Source organism: Orbicella franksi, chromosome 4 (genome assembly GCF_964199315.1).
Source record: "Orbicella franksi chromosome 4, jaOrbFran1.1, whole genome shotgun sequence".
In the NCBI taxonomy this organism is placed as follows: domain Eukaryota; kingdom Metazoa; phylum Cnidaria; class Anthozoa; order Scleractinia; family Merulinidae; genus Orbicella; species Orbicella franksi.
This window is the reverse complement of record NC_138148.1, coordinates 8,347,774-8,363,161: the sequence shown is the minus strand read 5'-3', so window position 1 is coordinate 8,363,161 and position 15,388 is coordinate 8,347,774. Positions and strand designations below refer to the sequence as shown.

The 15,388-nt window shown below is 36.9% G+C and overlaps 1 protein-coding gene across 1 annotated transcript; it reads right to left on the bottom strand.

Moving 5' to 3' along the window:
- Positions 1 to 3,145: 3,145 nt before the first annotated feature.
- Positions 3,146 to 14,444, bottom strand: LOC145485282 (uncharacterized). The gene is made up of 9 exons (XM_081463969.1): positions 14,279 to 14,444; positions 10,949 to 11,075; positions 9,223 to 9,492; positions 8,503 to 8,633; positions 8,044 to 8,155; positions 6,262 to 6,534; positions 5,749 to 5,885; positions 4,789 to 4,909; positions 3,146 to 3,989 (listed from the first exon to the last, which is right to left on the bottom strand). Exons 1-9 carry the CDS (start codon positions 14,322 to 14,324, stop codon positions 3,491 to 3,493), a joined length of 1,716 nt encoding a protein of 571 aa, XP_081320095.1. The 5' UTR covers positions 14,325 to 14,444; the 3' UTR covers positions 3,146 to 3,490.
- Between the last annotated feature and the right edge of the window lie 944 nt (positions 14,445 to 15,388).

Here is a 15,388-nt window from a genome sequence, read left to right as displayed (position 1 = left end):
AAACAAACAAAATTAAAAATAAAAAAAAAATCACCATTATTAAAAACTGGTGGTTAGCGTACGCGTAGTTTCTTTTATATTTTAATTTTCTCTATTTTGGGGGGAGTTTTTGATAAAATAATTATTCCACTCCCATCTTGGGCAAGAGAATCATAATAACTTGTCTTCTTAACTTAAAAAGTTAAATTATTATAATGAACTAACTTTCAAAGTTGAGGTCCGCTTCTATAAACTGCACTGTCTTAAGTTAAGCGAAAGGTTTCTGTTTAATACGTATATTAGACCTGTTTCGGTTATTTACTGACTTCAATTCCTCCAGACGCCAAACAATTTAAACGCTACGTAAGTTTTGAACAATTTGAAGTGAAGTAATTTTACACTGGTTTTCGTCTAGTTACGGGGAATGTTTGATCGTGGTTCAAAATGGTGGTAACTTCTACCTACCGCAAGAAGCAGAAGAAGAAGAGGCCCAACGAAAAAATCCCATTCCGAAAAGAAGAAATAAGGCTGCCACCTGCCAATAAAAAAAAAAAAAAATGAAAATGAAAATAAAAATAAAAATAAAATTTAAAAAAATTCATTAGAAATGTGAAATTATATTACTCATTATTAACAACAAGATGGTACTATGGAGATTTAAGACCAAAAATAAAAAATGCCAGAAATATAGAACACCTCTGAATAACGATTGGAACGTTGCACAAGCATGGTAGCCCGTCTTTACAGCTGCCGTGTATGTTCAGCATTTAGAAACAGCAAAACACCTCTTTTTCCCGCAAAAAAAATGTTGACAGACGTCATGTACTCTTAATTACTAAAGGAAGAGAATATTTCCAGCTGTGAAGCTCAATGAATGTAAACCACTTTAATCGTGTTTTGTGGTTATTTTGAAATTTTGATGTGTCCCTCTGAAACAAACTGACACGGAACCAAGAATTTCAAAAGTCATATTTAAATGTACTATTGAAAATAAGTAATTTTCGTCTGGAAAAATAAAATTAAATGTTCCGATCCAGTTAGTAAGCATTTAGATAGAGAAGGAAAAGTCACCTGGCCTTTACTAGCCGTTGTTCGTTAAGGCCTAAGCCTTCACAAAGAACGCGTCTGTGCATATGGTTATTGCGGAGAATGAATGGAAACTCGGTAGGATTGAAGTTAAACCCAAAACATTTCTTTTTCCATACAATGAAGAGTAATTATGAGTAACTTCCAGAACAATTGCGTTCTTGAATGGCAATAAAAACTGTTAAACCCCGCCGACCTCGTAAGACGCTGAACAAGTAATGTTTTGAGTTCAATCGTTAAAGTTGCCATGCTCTTTATTGATTATTTGAATGCACGTAAAAGACATCAAAAGTCCGGCGGCCAAAAAAAAAATAGTAAAATAACTGGCTGAGATAAATTTTTTTCATAATTCGATAATGTAATAAATTATAATAGTTTAATGCGATATTAAAAATAAGAATACCTTCTAGCAATGCTTAAAACGCAGCATAAGTATTGAAGACTGTTTTGCAGCTGTCACTATTGGTTAGTGTTTGTGGTGTCCAAGCTTATTGAGCTGCGTCTTGATAGCATTTTTGACTCGCACAAGATTCTGTTAAATGCGGGATCGCTTTGTCATGATTGTCCTGAAATTTGATGATACATGTACAAACCTCGCGAGGTCCGTCAGCGACTGATTTAATGAAGCAAGGAAATAAATTTGTCGTTCAAATTATGTAATCCTTTTCTAAAAGTGTCGCTAATTCAAAAGTTTTACTCGCGCAATAAATCTTTCTTCACCGAGATGCCCAAAATAGCGATTACCCTTTTCCTCAACTCCAAAACGTATCCATGGTGAACAGAGATATATTTTCAAGACACTTTTTAAGGAACCAAGTCGTCGGACATGATACATGAATATACTGTCAACAGGAGGAAATAATTTCCATTGTGAACCTGAATAATTGTGAAATATTGTGTTTTCCTTTTGATCTTTGCGTACTTTTATGAATAAATACTTTATTCAAGAAAGGTGTAAAGATAACGGAGTTACCCGACTTTATTATACATCCATCTAACTTTGCCGTAATAAAGCTAGCTATGAAATGTTGCCCTCTACAAACCTCTTCGCTTATTTGTCAAGAAAATTGCTAAGTTCTCAGATATACCCTTTAGCCCAGAGCGCTTAATCGGCATTTTTTTTCACGCAAAACTCATAGTTCAAGTACAGGAGTTTCCAAATTTTTATGATGTAGCGCTATCTTTTAGAGCAAATCAATTATTCCGGCGTTCTATAAATAATGAAGTCTGGTAAGTTCACAGCTTCGTTTTTACTCTCCTTTTAAAGGATGATTTCACTTACGGGTTTGCTGACCAAAAGCTTAACGGTAATATGTAGAAACACGCCTTGATGGTCAGTGACCTCGATCACTTGATTGCTGGTAATACAACCACATTCTATTTCCAGGGATCCTCAACAACCTAAAACATTTTACACATATCTAAAACGAGCATTTCACGCTAATATTTGTTTTCTTGGTATTACACGTATGATCTATTATTGACAGTTCGAGATTTCAAACGCCTGTTAGTTCATAAAAGTTGGAGAGAAAATAATTTAATTGTTTAAGTTTAAATCTACTAGTCGTTCAAAATTTCCATCTAAATCTTCTTCCCAGACACTTCGAAACGTAAAGAAGCGTCTGCCATTTTGTTAGCAAGCGCACACTGTTAGACTTCTCACTATCTACTGAGCAATTAGATTATGAGCTCGAGATTTCTATCGCGTGATAGTTGACGAGGGCGCAGTCCGAGTCTATCACGCATAGAAATCGAGAGCAAATAATCTAATTGTTTTAATATAAATCTACTAGACGTTCAAAACTTTATCTAAATCCTCTTCACAGATACTTCGGAAACGTAAAGAAGCGGCCGTCATTTCGCTAACAAGGGCACACTGCTACGCTACTCGCTATCTATCGCAGAAAGTAAATGGCTTAGCCAATCAGAGAACGGCATTCGTGATAGAACGCTAGTAGATTTATACTAAAAAAGAATAGATAGCGAGTAGCGTAGCCAATAAGAGAACAGCATTCGTGACAGAACGCTAGTAGATTTATACTAGCTAATTATTATACTCTTTTTTTTTTCTCGTTCACTTAAGTGCTTTTGTTTAATCATTTACAATATCGCTTTACAATACATAAGTAAAATACTTATTTACAATGCAGAACACTCTTGCACGCAAGTTCACGTTTATCAATGCACGGATAAACCAATGATACTTGAGATGACTGATCCAGATGTAGTTTGATCCAGATGCTGTAGGTGGGTGATGGGTAATGGGAGAAGAGACCATGGATCCTAATTTTGTACTTAAGAAAGGGCCAGAAAGGTTGGAAAGAAGCTTTCCTTTCTGAAAACTTCGGCCCTCCCAGCCTTACATCTGTGCCTTACAGTGTGACCGGGGACCTTTCCCAAGTTCGCCATTATCGCAAGCAATCTTTTACGTTAAAAATCCTAACAAAAGGACAAAAAACATGAGAAAGTTTATCTGGTACTTAGTTCTGTGACAACTTCCAACGTCTGTAAACAGGGGCCTCGTTCTGTTGTCACAAAATGGATTGAAATTTCCCTTGAGAGTTTTGCGAGAGTCATTGTTGAACGAACAGAACTTTTGCCTCGCCTCATCCACGCATGTTTTGGCGTTTTCGAAATCTTCACACAGTGGTGAAGGAACTGAAATAAATTTGGAACGAAAAGTTCTCCCGCATTCAGCGGTTTCAACCGCGTAGTTATTATTACAAGATGCAACTGTTTGTAGCAGAGGAGGAAGATCATCCCAAATGATTTGCTTAATAGGAGACTCGCAAAGAAGTTGTGTTCCTTGTACACTTTGCAGAACCACGAGAGCCAGTGCCTCCAACAGTATGGGATTAGAAGATGGTCCTATGCAGGATGCAAACTGTGTCTTCAAACAGCTTAGGAATGTCTGAGATTGGTCTCTAGAATAAAACAAAGATATGAACTATTAAGCTACCTACCCACAGACATAATAACATTAGCCCGGCATAAAATGTGAATTTGGATAAAATGCCTTGATCCATATTCTTAATCAAATATGTTTTGGTTCAATACTGACTTCGGTACATTTTTTTTCTTTGCTTCATGTACATTGTGAGATCTTACCATTTATAGGCCAGACCAAAGGAAAATACTACTGAAAGGTGCCAAGAGCAAAACTGAACCAGAACATCAACATTTTGTGTCGTTAGTATACGGCTTTAAGTTGAAAACCTATTGTGCTAGATACGAATTGACTTCAAGAATAAAAAGAACCTGTGAAACTTCAAAATTTGCAACATTCTTAGTTCCATAAGTGAAATATTCAAATAGATATTATTGACTTTCAAAAGTTGCAAAGCTTATGGGTGGAAAAAGCTAGTGATATATTGAGTTTATGCATTCTTTTGTAAATAAAAACCTCGCACCACACAAAAGGCATTCAATACATCGGGTCCAAATTCTTTGCCATACTTCATTGTGTATGCCCTTTCAAGTTCACAAACTGACACCATTAGGGAAATATTAATTAATATCAATCACTAAAGTTAGATTGGCACTGCTACACATTAGCGTTGATTCTTACCAAGGCGATATCCACGCAAAAAAATGTATCTTAGCAATATGCATGCCAACAAAAATAGAAAGGAAAATGCAGTGGGCCCCATACAATGCTTCTGATGCATCACAAATGAGATTGTAGTTATCAGTTTAATATCAATTGATGTCTTCAAAGCTTACCTACAACTAGTTGCCACTTGAGTTGAATAAATGGCTTCAAGGAAAATATTTTCGCAGACGATCGCCCTCTTGTAAAATAAATCATTATCGCACACAAACGTAAACCGTCTCGAGGTGAGAGCTGTAAGTGAACAACAATGAAGGAGAGTTGGTACATGTAAGTCTTCCCTCTGTCGGAAAATGGGGAGATAAGGAACCAGAAACTGAGTTTTCGTCCTGGCTATGCCATTGTTACTGTTAAGCTGATAAAATACCTGTGGCCAGTTACATGTAAATTTTAAAATTGTTCTCGCTTAGAAGGAAAATAGATAAGAACGTCTGATAATTATTATAATTAAGCTAGGGACTATAACTGGGACGAAAGCAAAAATCGGGTCACCATCAAGGGATTTTTTTTTTTCCACTTTATAGTATTACGTAGTACAATAAATAATTTGGAAATGCATTTACTGTCTGAAATGGAATCTAGAAATAAGAATTGGTTGCAACCCAATACCAAACTTAATTATCTTCGTGGCTCTGAGAGCTACTGTAACCTTAAAAAGAAGACTGATTAATTCCACAGGAGTGGGACGGTGTTATTGGAAGAAAAGCGTTAGGCATCAACATCTTGCCAGCCAAGATCAAGATGTGATATGGTAGCCATCGACGCTAAGGGGAATAATTGTTTCAGTATACACATATAACAAACCCGTAGGATAAAATTCCCTTAAAAACATACTCGAAAGACCCACAAAAGCCCATCGAGCGCGAAATGTGTAGAGGTACAAAAAAGTCACAAGAAAGATCAAGTGAAAAACAAAAGAACTCGAAAAGTTCCTCTTGTGTTTGGTGCAACTACAAAGTGGTAAACGTAACGGAAACATTTCAGTCTTCAGAAGTTCGCGAAATTAACGTTCGTGGAAGCTACTCCCTTGATGGTTAACAACCGCAACTTTTTGTGAATACAAAAGAACTCACCTGCGGTAAATGGTAGGCTGAGCGGATCTATACCATCTATACAAAATGGGTTATAAAGGTCATCCTCCATGAGATCTCCTATGGCACAGCCACTGTGGACTGCCATTGAGACACACAGTTTGGATCGAGCATAATCTCTGAGAAACACGTAATTCGAAATTCTTAGTAAGTTAACGTTAAAATATGTTCATTGATATTCTGTTTGGTATACATAAAAAGGATATATATGTATCATGTGGCCTTGAGTTAAAAAAAAAAAAAAAAAAAAACTTCATCTGATCAGTAAAGGATGTTCCTTTGTGTTCAGCGAATGGCTAAGCCAAATACCAGGACCAGTTCAATTTCGTTTTGCACCCAGAATACATCACCGTGAGGTATGTTCTATTCGTTAGGGAATACAGGTACAAGACCCATCAGTTTCATGATCCCCTCACAGCAACGTTCAAGGAGTTCTAAAACAAACCTTTAAACCATAAAGAATGATTTATTCCGGTTATTTTCTGATATACTTACACGCAAAGTTGCTTGTCGAGCCTATTAAGGATCAGTCGGAGTCGAAAGTCGTCCCAGCACCGGACAGCGGTTTGAAACATAGTTTCGTTACAATTGAGGGCGCCAACTAGGAGTGAGTTTACCGAGATTCTATCAGCGGTAAGAGTTCCGCAGTGATACAACACTGTTTGCACCAATCGACGGACTTCATCTTTAAATGGAGAAAGTGATGTACCCGTAAGACAGGTCTCCATGGTTGATGACAAGCAAAATTCCAGTTTACTATACTCCTGTCTGGATTATAAAGAGATTATAAAAGTAATCAGAAATAAGTATAATCATCTGATAAGCACCGTTATCTTCCAAAAATAAATGTGAGTAGGATTATTGAATTCTATATATTGTCCAAGTTCAAATATCAGCACGCATAATTTGCCAAATGCAGACAAGGGGTAAGACAAGCGAGATTTGACAGGTAACATAGTAGAGACCTTAAGCAAACACTTCAGGCGGTTAGGTGGAGGCGGCGATGGCCGCGCGGGAGTTGGGTTGAGACCGCCTCCTCTTGGCGCGAAATTAGAATATTAAGCTTTCGTAGAAGCGGCGGCGAGCAACGGCTGTTTTGCTTTCGTTTTCAGTGGTCCAATTTGACTTTGTTCGTGGATTTTACGAGCATAATGGCAACTTTTCGAGAAGTCCGAGACCTTCTAGCTGTTGCATGCTTTGAGGACATCATAGACGAGGATCAATTTCTGTTGCTGAGGGATCTACACACGTCGAAAAATCTTTACTTTCCTTACGAAGACTGAATCAGCCTTGTCTTTACTAGTGCAGCCAAGGTCACTGGCCTCTGCCTCCTCCCATTTTCCTGATATTTCTTCCATCAGAATATTCATCTCGCTATCTTCGATGTCAACTCCACTCAGTTTCGCCTTGAATTTGTCCAGTAGTAGTTTGAAATGTTCCTTTACGTTTTTCTGCTTCACCTGAAACTTCACGGAGGTTTCGTCATTCAGACGATCCGTGATGGCATTCCATACTTTTCCTCGATCTACAGTCCTTGGTTTGAAGATCCATGGTTCTGAAGCTCTGACTTCTTTCGCTAGGATCAAATCGTGTGCTTCTGTCCATTCCATGATCGAGCTAGAAGAGAGAAAACAAAAGCTTATTAAAAACAGGTCCTGTCTATCGATTCACCTTTCGGAAATATTCCAAAGTTCTGGAGACAAATTGGAAGAACAAAATAGCATTTTGTACCAGCAAGTACTTGCAATCTAAAGTTTGAAAGTCTACAAGACGTGAACATCACTCCGAACAATGTGAATCCAGGAAACTCACCCATTTCTTTTCCTTTTCTCTCCTTCGCTTGCCATCTTTCTTCTTCACTCACACCTCCAATGTGAAGTGAGATTTTCGCTGTAAAGCAAACGAAATATCAAATATTTGCAAAAAAAAAAATACAAAGAGAGGTGTCAAAAAACATTTTTTAACTTTATAAAAGAGTTTCTGTGTATTTTAGGTGATACAAATGGGAAAATAAAGCGACCGTCTCTCGAGGCGGCCAAACCTACCTTTCTCGCAGCCGCCACTGTTGGAAGACGCGGGCAACACTCTACGTGATTATGCTAATTAGGTCGAGAGCGGGAAATTTTACTTCCGGTTGGCGTCCACCTCGCCGCCTCCAGTGTTTGCTTAAGGTCTCTATTGTCTCAAAGCCGCTTGCCTTCGAAGGCTGCAAAATGAACTCAGAGTACAATTGCTGAAAGCAAAGTTCGGATCCAATAAACTTAATATTAAAATTACCGGCAGGTTGCACTGTTTTCCTCTGCTAACGTTGTTATCATTTCCCGTTGACATTTATATGCTGATGAAGCAAAGGTTTGAGTGCTGCAACGCCCAATCAAAACAGTCGGTTCTGTCAAAAGAGGTCCACAAAAAAGAAATTACATTTAAAAGGTATTCAGCAATTTGTAGCCCTAGAATAGACATAATAAGTGTCAAAATACAGGCCGCAAAAATCTGGCAAACGACATTCACGTCAATTATCTTGGACAGTAGTTTGAAGTTATTGACGCTATTGTTACCAGTTACTGTTACCATTATCATTACTGTTGTTGTTTTCTTACTTGTTTGTTTGTTTGCTTTTTTCGCCTAATTTGTTCTTGTGTTGCCCCAAAGCTGATAGGTGCATTTTAAATGAAAGGCTTAGTACAGCTCTAATAAGTCTAAAGCATTAAAGATATTAAATAAATTTAGCATTACTCGAGCTGTTCAGCGGTGGATCTGTATTGTAGGTACAGAAGGGGTTAAACAAATCCCTGTTGATGTACTGTCCTATTGCACAACCAGTCTTGGCCTCCTCTGTCACGCATTCCTTTGCAACAGCATAGTCCCTGTGGAGATGTAAATGGAACAGAAGGAAACACCTTCTTAACAGAATTAATCTGAAAATATTTTCAAGTGATGCATGACCAATTGAAACTTCAATATGATACAATGTTGTGGGGTTGTGTAGTCATAGGGAAACAGGTAGGAAACCAGGAAGATAGCTAGGTAAGTGAGTGGGTAGAAGGGTGATAGGTAGGTAGGTAGGTAGGTAGGTAGGTAGGTAGGTAGGTAGGTAGGTAGGTAGGTAGGTAGGTAAGTGGATAGGTAGGTAGGAACGCAATCAGGCAGGTTGTTTGTTTTGTTGTTGTTGTTGTTGTTTTTGTTTGGTTAGTTAATTGGTTGATTGGTTGGAGGTCTGTTGGGTTGGTTTGTTAACTAGCTGGTAGGTAAGTAAGTATGCTTAGGAAAAAGTGCTTACGATTGTTCCACGCTCGATAACATGTAGCGGGTTGGGAGTAATCCTAATCCTCCCTAAATGGGATGCTAATTCCAAGGCACCGACCATTATAACTAGTGTAGGCCACCGCATTTCCCATAATACGAACTGAACTTTGGCATTTGTGTCCGTAATCTTTAGATGATTCTATGTTTTACCTGCAAAGTAGAGGATCTGTCTTGTCCTGGTCGAATCGGAGGCGAAAATCATTCCAGCATTCCACAGTTTTTGTAAAAACTTCTCCCTTACATTGAATCGTGTTGAGCAAGAACTGGTTTATCACAGCGGGGTCCACCTTGAGATCACCACAGTGGTAAAATAACATCTCTATTAACGACCTGACAGCAGGGACAAAGCCAGACAGGAGACCAGTCAAGCAAGATGTCAAATGCTCGGTTAAGCATGAAGTTTGATGCTGGTATTCAATACTGTGGAACAAAATGATTGAACAGATTCATAAATAGTAAATATTGGATTAAAAGTTTATTGATCTTTTCTTCCTTAATGATTGTTAAAATTAATTCAATTCCTTATGGTTGATAAATTTATAAGCCTACTAGTTTCTGGAGGCCTCCTCGTCTTTCGTTTGTTTATTAGTTAAGTACTGTGTATTATTTATCATATTAGTTATCATTTTAATTTTAGTTTTGCATCAGTGTTTTTTTTTTTTATATTAGTCATAAGTACATGTATATATAATGGTAATAGGACTGAGTGGAGTCCAGTTCGGTCTGTAATCATACGAGTGATTAACAAAATCGGACGACCGCGAAGCGGGAGTCCGATTTGTTAATCACGAGTATGATTACAGACTCAATTGAACAACACGATGTCCTGTTACCAATTAATCAAAACTATGACAAAATTCGAGAAACGAACAAACCATCGATTGATCACTGAACGATTAAACGTCGTTATGAATGCTGAAAAACACAGCAGTTTACTCAACAAAGTGTACCGCAACAGCGCGCGCAAAATGACGCGTACTGTCCAATTACAAGCATGGCGCGTACACTGTCCAATTAATGCTCAAATCGGGCTGCTGATAGCCAGTCACGTTCGAGAATTTTGTTATAGTTTTGATTATAAAAGTAATAAGGTAATAAATAGTTGGCCAGATAAATGCAAGGACGAATGAATGAATGAACGAATGAACGAACGAACGAACGAACGAACGAACGAACGAACGAACGAACGAATGAATGAATGAATGAATGAATGAATGAATGAACGAACGAATGAAGTGGCTTTTATTGTAGTTTAATGTGTTCTAAAAAACGAGTCGACATATTAAATTATAATAATTCTTTTATTGAAAGTTGCTTGACACTAGCAGTATCTACTCAAAATGCTTTTCGAAATCCTGTTTAAGGTAAGGGGGAAAAAGGTGACGGTTGGATCTGATCATTATACGTGAACAAAAGGTGCACCAAAAATAGTAAAAAAGAAAAAGAAAAATGGTCTGGATAATAGCAGGCAAGTAACTATTTTTAAGAAATGGACAGAAACTTTAAGTCTAAAATAAGACATGTGTCGATCGTTCAACGATCATCTTCAGTTGTGAACTCCTGTAAACGAATTCACAACTGAAGATGATCGTTGAACGATCGAAACATGTCTTGTTTTAAACTTAAAGTTGTTGTCCATTTCTTAAAAAAAAAATCCTTAGCAATTTGATGAATCAATGATCAGAATCGATTTTTCGCCAAGCTATTGTTATAATTCAACAATTCAGATCAATCTTAGAAAGAAATGATGAGAAGAAGAAATTGTTCTCGTACTGATGGTCTGGTCAGGCTTCCAGCTTGTACTGTGCGAAGTAGGTGGGAACATTGAGCTGAGGAGAATTTATAGAATGATACAAGGAATTAAAGAGTTAGCCACCTGCAGTTAGTGTTACGTTTGTGTTTGAGATCGGCCATCATCTTCCTCTGGCATTTCTGTCCGCCTGATATGAAATGTGTCATGTTACAGCCGCCAACCATTGGATCGGCCACACAGCCTGACAGCGCTATTGATAATAAGAGATTGAAGGAGCTCAGTCACTGTATTTTGAGTTATTTTGGCCACATACAAAATTACCTTTAAATGGCAGGAAACCTGAAAATAACAGTTTAATAAGATAAAAAACATCAAAGAGATAATGATAAACCATAAAGGAACAAGGATGGCTAAGGATGGAGAAGATTAACACGGATTACAAACGAAGAATTTGAAAAGTTGAGGCTAAACTTGTCAATATGCGCAAACCGTGACTGAGCCCCTTTAACACCAAAGGGCTAATCAATAAATTAAAAGCATTTCTTTTTAACTATGGTGCATAGGGAAAATTCATTATCACTCAATTTCATTTGTGATCATTTCCGTGATAGCTAAGTTCTAACCTTTCTTTGCAAAAAAATCTTTTGGGTGAATTGCCTGAATTCACAGAAACGAAATATTCGTAACCGGTATGAAATTGCTTCAAATTACTTCAAAGAATGCCAAAAAGTAAAAGTGTCTTGAACATATGTTTTGAAGTCATAAAAGTTTTGTTCTTTCTCACGATCTCGAGAACGTGACTTTTTCTTACACTCACTTCCACTATAATTTTCGGGTAATTTTCAATGTTGAGCACTTCTCAAAACTCTCTAAAACGGTTTTTGAAACGTTGTCCTCTCATGCTTGATAATGCAGATAATTTTACCCCAAAGTTTCATTTACGTCGATTCATCCTTTCAAATTTAACGATTAAAGGAGCAACGTCACGTTTGCGCGCCTTGAATATGTTTAGCGTAATCCGCCGTTTGTAATCCGTGTCAATCTTCTCCATCCTTGACCATCCTTGTTCCTTTATGGTTTATAAACAGTTATTGGATGAGTTTTATGTGATATCCGGAGTAATCAAGGTCGAGGTAAGTGTTATCAGCCTGAGCCTTCGGCTTCGGCTGATAACACTAACCGAGACCTTGATTATTTCGGACATCATAAAAACTGAATGTAATAATTGTTTTATTATACATTGCTTTAAAGAAAATAACGACAAACGCATTATCGCACCAAACACAGTCTATTTTCGACAAGCCATGTTCTTAATTCGAGTCTGTGAACTTGACATTGGTCTTAGAATTGCGTGCGCAACCTATGGATTATTCACTAATCTGCTAGCAGATTAGTGAATAATCTGTAGGTTGCACTGTTTCCCAGAATTATTATTGTATTGCATTATTATTATTATTATTATTATTAATATTTTATTAATTTACAAACAATATACACAGGAAAAACTAAACAAAATAAAAAGAGGAAAATAGCAATATTACAGCTTAACACTTACAGTACAATATGATAGTTAAGACTACTTACATCGTTTGGTTTACATAGCGAAACAATACAGTTTGGAAAATGTCCAGTTGTTTGTTTTGTTTTAAAGTTTCGAACAAAAGAAAGCTCTACTAACGCTGCACTTGCTATATATGTGCAGTATAAGCATTATATTACTGACCAAAACAAAACAAAATAAAAAAAAAACATGAACACTATTTGACAATGTTAGTTGCTGTTTCATTTTATTTGTCCACCACTAGCAGTTTTGAAAGGTCTTATTATTATCTCTTTGGTGTTTTTCTATCTTAGTAAACTACTATTTTCGGGTTTCCTTTAATTTAAAGGTAATTTTGCACATGGCCAAAATAACTTTTTAAACCGACGAAAAATTTGCGCTATACTAAATTGTGCTAATCACTGTTTATCGCATTTGTCTGTGATGCATGCAAACAGAGAACAATAGCGCCGTCGATGACAATACAATGTATTTGTTAACTTTAGCGTGCAGTTAACATTTGTTTGAATATTTTAGCATACTCTTGTAATCGTGAATTTGTAAGGCCACTTTTTCTTCGGTTCAAGCGCCTCCTTTATTGATAAATTGAAAGTTGGTCCAGTGTATATCAATAAGACTTTGGACCCATTACTAACGCACGCATTACTAACGTTTCAGAAAAATCTAGGATTTTTATCAAACCGCTAAAAATTAAACAATTGCCAGAAAATAACAATGGCACGACCTTAAGAAAAAGTCTCGTTCTTGATGAGATCACGAAAACGAAAACCAACAAAACTTTCTCGGCTTCAAACTCCATAACTTTAATATACATTTTGGTATTATTTGAAGCAACGTCGTTAAATAAATGTTTAAATGTCGGTCCCTTTACTGTATTATGATGGAAAGAGTATTAAGAGAAGACTCTTAAAAAGCTGATTGTAAGTGCTTGGTATGGTCGAGGAAAAAAAAGGAAACGCGAGACACCTCAATATTCGAAGATGTCCTCCCGTACCATTGGGTACCATGATTGGTTCGATCTCAAATGTAAGTAAAATATCTAAGATATACAATATGGACATCATCTGACTCCGATTCCTATACGTACTAGACCAAGAGCAGTTCTTTACACTATTTCTATTAAATTTCTTTTTTCTTGGATTCTTACGACTTTCCGTGATAAAAAGCAATAAACAACAGATTGTTACCCAGCTGAAATAACCATCCGACATAAAATATACAGTTTAATAATCAGAAATATGCTTTAAATATTCTCGAAAAATTGTTTTGTTATCGCAGTAAATTATGCCAAGTACAGCAGTGAGCTACCAGCATTACGGTGGTGAGAATCAATCAAGCAAATTACGAAGTTCTTACCGTCGGAGACAATTTATGCGCTGAACATGAAATAACATCCCAGCAATTACGTTATCAAAGCAGCCCGAGTTGAAACGTTAAGTTTATGCTTCTCAAGCAGGTGTCCAGGTGCCTATTTTGATCCCGTTTTTAGAGCAAATTAAAATTGTTTGTCTCGTTACAAATTCTAAACCCGTCAGGGTCACGATATTGATGGATCAGAGGAACATGCAACTTTGTTGACAAATAGCGAAATATGTCGCACTGCTCAGTAGAAGATCATGCTCTTAAACTATCTTTTCAGGTCAATTGTCTGAATAAACTCAAATGAACTCTTGATGAAGAGTCCAGAATTAATGCAGATGACGAAAACATCACCGTGAGATTCAAACGTTTAATTTGTTTGTTTGCTTGTTCTTGTTGCGAAATCGTTTTTCTGGCCTGTGTCAACGACACTGAAACCAAATTAATTTATCGACGAGAATCTGTAATGAGGAATGTGTAGAATGTACCTGGGTTCTCTGTACAACCGAGATATATTTTGCTGCAGGACTTACCTCCTAAACAAGCTGCAAATAAACATGTCCATTGCACAACTGACATCCTTTTCAATATCTCAGTGTAGGTCAGCGATAAAACATCTTCTTGCTAATTCGATCGATCCCATTAGGCCCCGATTGATCACTATACTTAGCCACTATGAGACATTGAGACAGCAAACATCACCGCCATATTTACCACGCCATGGATCGCTGAAGATAAATTATATGAAAATGCAAAGTAGATCTCTAGGGACTCCTGCTGAACAATGCATTGATACTAACTCATGTAAATGTTAAAGGACTGTCAATATTCTCTTTCGCCAGTTCAATGCGGACCAGAAAGTAATCACTCTTTAAAGTTAAAGTGTCGTGAAGTTGCTTAGTATAACGATTTTCAAATAAATTTCCAGGCTTATTCCATGAAAGTGACTCAGATAATTATAATGTGGTGGAAGTAATAGATAGAGATACTTAGACGCAATACGCTACAGTTCGCTACGCCGGTGTTACTGATTATTTATCTGCGTTCTATAGAAACAAACGAAAAAAAAAATACAGCATTCTCAGATAAAGTTAAGATAATTTATCTTATATAACTGCGATTGAAGCAAAATATTTCCCTTGAGTTAGAGATTTAGTTTCCAATTTTCTGTCCTGAAAATAAGAGCAGAGACATTTACCGTTATTCAATATTTTATTTCGAGTTTGGCTCATTTTGTTATGACAACTGACACAATGATTTACGGTTTAGTTTCTTCCAGTGTGCTGGGCATAGGCTGCATTAATGCGCTGAATGAAACCATAACCACCCACAGACTTCGTCATAATAACATCACACAAAAGTGACTCAACCGACAAATTATCAAACAGGATAACAACACGAAATACGAATTATGTTCGAAATATTATTGGGGGAGTAAATATTTTTTCAATTTGCTTTATTGGTTTTATCAAACATTTGGAAATTGAAGACACAAAACGTAGCTGATTGATAAAACCCGATATAAAATCTAAACACTGTACGTTTCTCGATTCCTTTTTGCCCTTAGGGAATTTCATTATTCAAGCCTATGTTCAGCATGACAGATCTCACTTGCTTGCAAACCCATGTTTATAGTTACCTCA

Bases quoted from the DNA above. Each gene is read 5' to 3' on its own strand.
- LOC145485282 (XM_081463969.1), bottom strand. From the start codon at position 14,324: ATGTCAGTTGTGCAATGGACATGTTTATTTGCAGCTTGTTTAGGAG. The intron at 11,076-14,278 runs GTAAGTCCTGCA...TATTATCAATAG, and splicing joins ATTTGCAGCTTGTTTAGGAG to CGCTGTCAGGCTGTGTGGCC. The intron at 6,535-8,043 runs GTAATTTTAATA...TTTATAATCCAG, and splicing joins GAAAACAGTGCAACCTGCCG to ACAGGAGTATAGTAAACTGG.